Source organism: Lemur catta, chromosome 12 (assembly GCF_020740605.2).
Source record: "Lemur catta isolate mLemCat1 chromosome 12, mLemCat1.pri, whole genome shotgun sequence".
Classification (NCBI taxonomy): Eukaryota; Metazoa; Chordata; class Mammalia; order Primates; family Lemuridae; genus Lemur; species Lemur catta.
Window position 1 is genome coordinate 55,287,845 of NC_059139.1, and position 5,852 is coordinate 55,293,696.

At 41.7% G+C, this 5,852-nt stretch overlaps 1 protein-coding gene across 1 annotated transcript; it reads left to right on the top strand.

The window, feature by feature from the left end:
• The first annotated feature begins 1,214 nt into the window (after positions 1-1,214).
• On the top strand, positions 1,215-5,442 carry LOC123648166 (tyrosine-protein kinase Blk-like). Its single transcript, XM_045565881.1, is given in 2 exon segments — positions 1,215-1,292; positions 4,591-5,442. Coding segments are annotated over 2 exon segments (930 nt in total).
• The last annotated feature ends 410 nt before the right edge of the window (positions 5,443-5,852 follow it).

Sequence of the window (5,852 nt, forward strand, 5' to 3'; positions counted from 1 at the left end):
AATTATAATAATAGCTGAGATTTTCCAAGATTTAGGTGATCAATCATGTCCTACTCACTTTACAGGAATTTCCTTATTCGATACCTAAAACGCTCTGTTATTTTGGTGGAGGGTGAGGGGATTGAAATACAAAGACATTCACCACCTCCTCTAAGGTCCTATTGGCAATGAAACCAAGACTTGAAACAAAACAATCTGTCTCCAGAGCCCATGTGCTCAGCCACTTATTAATACTTTACCACCTTCCTTAGTGCTGCTGAGGGAAAGACACCCCCTGAGCAGGTGTCTTATAAATGAAATTGTGCAAGCAATGTCTGCACAACTGACTCTTAAGAAAATTTTAGAGGGAATTCCTGAATGTAGTGAGAGATTGTACAAGATAGACTTAAATCTACTTCTAAAGTTTTAAGTCGTAAGACTTTGGAAACACTTGCCTTCGTGTACTACAGAGGAAGAGCTCTTTCTGCTTCCTCCTCTCTGCTTTGCAGAATCTGTTTCTCCCTCAGCTTTCTCCTAATTACTGCAAATCCTCTCACTGTCAGATGCAGTTCTCACCCTACACATATATACACACTACCCTGGTTCTTGCTTCTTACCTTGCTATAATGCCAGTGAATTTGAATTTGGATTGTTGTGCTAGGATGGGAGCAGACAGATAGAAGATGGAAAAATTAGGAGGAAAAGAGAAAGAAAAGAAACATATCACTATTTTTGGATACTACAGCAGCCTGGTGCCCACTTATAACTCTGAAATAAAATGAGTATATAAAGCAATTGATTTGTATTTCTCCATTTCTTCTCACTGTTAATAAACTTCACCCATTTTCTCTGATTGCAGCCCTTCGTAACCTCAGAAACACTGAGGAGAATGGTAACAGAAGAATTAAGAGGGAAAAACTCTTCTAATCATTGCTCCTTAATTTCCCAGGATCCACATTCTGTTCCTTACCATTCCTGTAATCTTTTTCTTTTAGATACTTTATCTATTAAATAGAATCTTATGAACTCACTTGGGAATCTTATCACCATTTTTTAAAAAATAAATACATTCTTAGTTCCAAAATGCATTTTCAAATACAGCCAGTTTGCAAGTTAAGAACAGATTATGGTTACATATATCTGTATGTATACACACACACTGGTTTATCTTATTTATGTGATATAATCATCATCTTACATCTAAGGTTGTATGATCTTGATATCCTGAAAGAAAAATGGAGTATGAATTTGGAGATAAAGAAAAGATTACAGGTCTTAAATTTGTATTACCTAAAACAGCTCACCTACCACTGGTAAGAAATCATGCCTTAGAAGTTGCTTATGTTTACATCTGTTCTTGTCTTTCTTGAAAAAAAAGTCTAGGAAAGTTATGAGGGAAAATTTAAAGAATACACTACAGGGGAATTGTTTGGTGAGATTTAACCAAGAAATAGAAACTCTTGTTTGACGTGAGAAAACATCCATGAGGAAGACACTTCTTCCCAATTGGAAGACTCCCCTCTATTGGAACCACCAAGACATGAGCACGGCTCTCACATTAAGAAAGAATGTCGTCTTTTGGTTGGGAAATTTTCACATACTAATATATTTGGCAAGGAATAGGAACAGGATACAACCAAAGGTTTGTTCTCAAGTGTATTACTAGTGAATGGGGAATTATTTGACTGAGTGAACTTTTCTCTCTAAACTTTGATTCTCAGAGAAGCAACCCAGCTAAAAGGAAGCAAAGTAGAAATATTTGAAAAGAATTATATACTATTGGATCTGGGAAAAATATCTTCTAGTTATCAGCTTCTACCTGTTAAGTAGGAAACTGACACCCAAAGATATTAATTAACTTATTTATGTTTCCATTGTTAATTATCACAAATATAGACATCTAAATGAAAAGATTAATACATTTGATTTCCTAAAAATTAAAAATTTATAACACATGAATAGAAAATCACAAAGCAAATTTAAAAATAAATGAAAAGTGGGACAGATTATGACAACATATTAAAAAAGAAGGCTTTCCTTTCTACAGAAAGAGTTGTTCAAATCAATGACAGACAAGAATAATCCTGTAGAAATGAATCATAGGGCATGAATAGACAGCTAACAGTAAAACCAGTTAAATACACAATTAAACTGTGGAAAACTGTCATTTATTATTAAATAAATATAAATTAAAATAAAAAAGAAATACTTCTGTCAATCTGTCAAATGGGAAAGGTTTAAAAGTTGGGTAACAATCATGCTTAAGAAAGTTTGTGTCAGGAAAAATAATCGGTAAGTGCATATTTGCCTGAGATGGGAAAACTGTGGATCCTGCTTCAGATTTCATCCTGACGCTTTTGAAAAAACCAGTATGTTGTTAATTATGTGCCATTTCCATAGCGTTTTTCACCATAATAGTGATAAGGTTGGTCTCTGCATCCTTAAGCCTATGATGCTTTTCGCAGAGAAAACTCTACTGAGGCCCAGGTAACTTGGTATTTCCCATACCTGGCACCAGAACCTTTGAAGATACGATTGTTTTCAGTATTATTTCACCATCCTTTCACTACTGTTTCAGGAACGGGAGCACTTTTAAACCATTAGCATAAGAATACTTCTTTGGAGATGAGATATTTTTCTGGGGTGGCAAGTGCAGGGCCTCTGTCAGTCCTGGGTTTGTTGGACTAGCACCAGACATGAGAAGTGCACCTTTGTGTGAGAGGTGAAGAGTGCGGATCCTCTTTCAGTGTAAAGACTGAAACAGGATCCGCACTTTTCACCCTTCCTTTCAGAATCATTTGATTCATCAGCTAGGAATCGCGATTCCTTCTCCACACCAATCAAAGGCTAGGCCAAAGTAACTCGATCTTTCCAAAAGGTGTGTGGCACAACTTTTGAAATAACCGCTAGGTTAAAAACTATTTGGTATGTTTCCATAGCACTTTTCACCATAATTGTCATAAGCCTGGTCTCTGCATCCTTAAGCATAGGATTGTTTTCACAGAGAAAAGCATGCTGAGGCTCAGTAAAATTGGCATTTCCAATAGGTGGTACTAGAGAGTATAAAGAAACTATTCTTTTAAATATTATTCCACTGTGGTTTCACCATTATTTTCAGAACCAGAGCAGGTTTCACGCATTAGCATAAGAATCCTTCCTGGTAGTTGAGATTTTTGTGTGGGGTGTAAGTGCTGGGCTTCTGTCAGCCCTGTGTTTCATTTGTTTACCTCCAGAGTTGGTAAGTCCATATTTGCGTGAGATGGGAAAAGTGTGGATCGTGCATCAGATTTCATGCTGACGCTTTTGAATAACCAGTATGTTGATAATTATGTGCCATTTCCGTAGCGTTTTTCACCCTACTAGCGATAAGGTTGGTCTCTGCATCCTTAACCCTATGATGCTTTTCGCAGAGAAAACTGTACTGAGGCCCAGGTAACTTGGTATTTCCCATACGGGCACCAGAGGCTTTCAAGATACGATTGTTTTCAGTATTAATTCACCATCCTTTCACCATTGTTTCAAGAAACGGAGCACTTTTGAACCGTTAGCATAAGAATCCTTCTTTGGAGATGAGATATTTTTCTGGGGTGGCAAGTGCAGGGCCTCTGTCAGTCCTGGGTTTGTTGGAGTAGCGCCAGACATGAGAAGTGCGCCTTTGTGTGAGAGGTGACTAGTGCAGATCCTGTTTCAGTCTTTAGACTGAAACAGGATCTGCACTTTTCACCGTTCTTTTCACAATCATTTGATTCATCAGATAGGAATGGCGATTCCTTCTCCAGACCAAAGGAAGGCTAGGGCAAAGTAACTCGATCATTCCAAGAGGTGTGTGGAACAACTTTTGAAATAACCGCTAGGTTGAGAACTATTTGGTATTTTTTCCGTAGCACTTTTCACCGTAATTGTCATAAGGTTGGTCTCTGCATTCTTCAGCATACGATAGTTTTCACAGAGAAAAGCATGCTGAGGCCCAGTAAACTTGGCATTTCCAATAGTTGGTACTAGGGACTATGCAGAATGTGTTATTTTAGGTATTATTCCACTGTGGTTTCACCATTATTTTCAGAAGCAGAGCAGGTTTCACGCATTAGCGTAACAATCCTTTCTCTTAGTTGAGATTTCAATGCGGGGTGTAAGTCCAGGGCTTCTGTCAGCCCTGTGTTTGATTTGTTTACCTCCAGAGTTGGTAAGCGCATATTTGCGTGAGATGGGAAAATGTGGATCGTGCTTCCGGTTTCATCCTGACACTTTTGAAATATCCAGTATATTGGTAATTATTTGCCATTTCCGTAGCGTTTTTCACTGTAATAGTGATAAGGTTGCTCTCTGCATCCTTAAGCCTATGATGCTTTTCGCAGAGAAAACTCTACTGAGGCCCAGGTAACTTGGTATTTCCCATCCCTGGCACCAGAGCCTTTGAAGATACGATTGTTTTCAGTATTATTTCACCATCCTTTCACCACTGTTTCAAGAACGGGAGCACTTTTCAACCGTTAGCGTAGGAATCCTTCTTTGGAGGTGAGATATTTTTCTGGGGTGGCAAGTGCAGGGCCTCTGTCTGTCCTGCGTTTTTTGGACTAGCCCAGACATGAGAAGTGTGCCTTTGTGTGAGAGGCCGGCTCGTTTCTCATCAGAGAGAGTGAAACCAGCAAAGGTGGCTTCTCCCTGTCTGTGAAGGATGTCACCGCCCAAGGGGAAATAGTTAAGCACTATAAGATCCCCTCCCTGTAGCAAGGGGGCTACTACATCTCCCCCCGGGTCACCTTCCCCTCACTCCAGGCCCTGGTGCAGCACTACTGCAAGAAAGGGGATGGTTTGTGCCAGAGGCTGACCATTCCCTGCGTGAGCCTGTCTCCTCCAAACCCCTGGGCCCAGGACGAGTGGGAGATCCCCCGGCAGTCTCTCAGGCTGGTCAGGAAACTTGGATCGGGGCAGTTTGGCGAAGTCTGGATGGGCTACTACAGAAACAATGTGAAGGTGGCCATCAAGACTCTGAAGGAGGGAACGATGTCTCCGGAATCCTTCCTGGGCCAGGCCAACCTGATGAAGACTCTGCAGCACGAGAGGCTGGTCCGGCTCTACGCCATGGTCACCAAGGAGCCCATGTATATTGTCACCGAGTACATGGCCAGAGGGTGCCTGCTGGACTTCCTGAAGACAGACGACGGTGGCAGACTGTCAATCCCGAGACTGATTGACATGTCAGCCCAGATCGCCGAAGGGATGGCGTACATCGAGCACATGAATTCTATCCACCGCGACCTACGGGCGGCCAACATCCTGGTGTCTGAGACCTTGTGTTGCAAAGTCTCTGACTTCAGTTTGGCCAGGATCATCGACAGTGAATACACTGCCCAGGAGGGTGAGCAGAGCCCCACAACTGCAGGGGAGACCTTGGGCCTTACCTCCCCGACTCCCCAAAGCCTCTTGACATTACATGGTATGGCCCCGTGTGCAGAGACCTGAGAGCACTGTGGTTTCTACAATTCTAGACCGGCATTTCCCTAACTGTGTTCAGCAGAGTAGTAATGCCCCCAGACCTCCCATTGAGGAATGGCATTAGGATAAGGTCAGTTTGGAGAAACTGCAGTTCATCCCCCTTCCTGTCTTGGGGATTCCCAATGCACATCAGCATAAAGGCACTGAGAAGTCCTGCAGCCAAGAAACAATTCACATTCACCTCACCTGGTGTCTCCTGAACTAGCTTCAGCCCCCAATACTATTTCCACCTGGCTCCTATTAATCTCCTGCAGAACTAGGCTTTCACAGAGCACACTTTGGGAAACACAGCCCAAATGTGCGACCAGCGAACATTACACCTGAATTAGGGTCTGCACAGAGCTCTGAGTTTTCTCTGCTAATATAACTGAGGTACA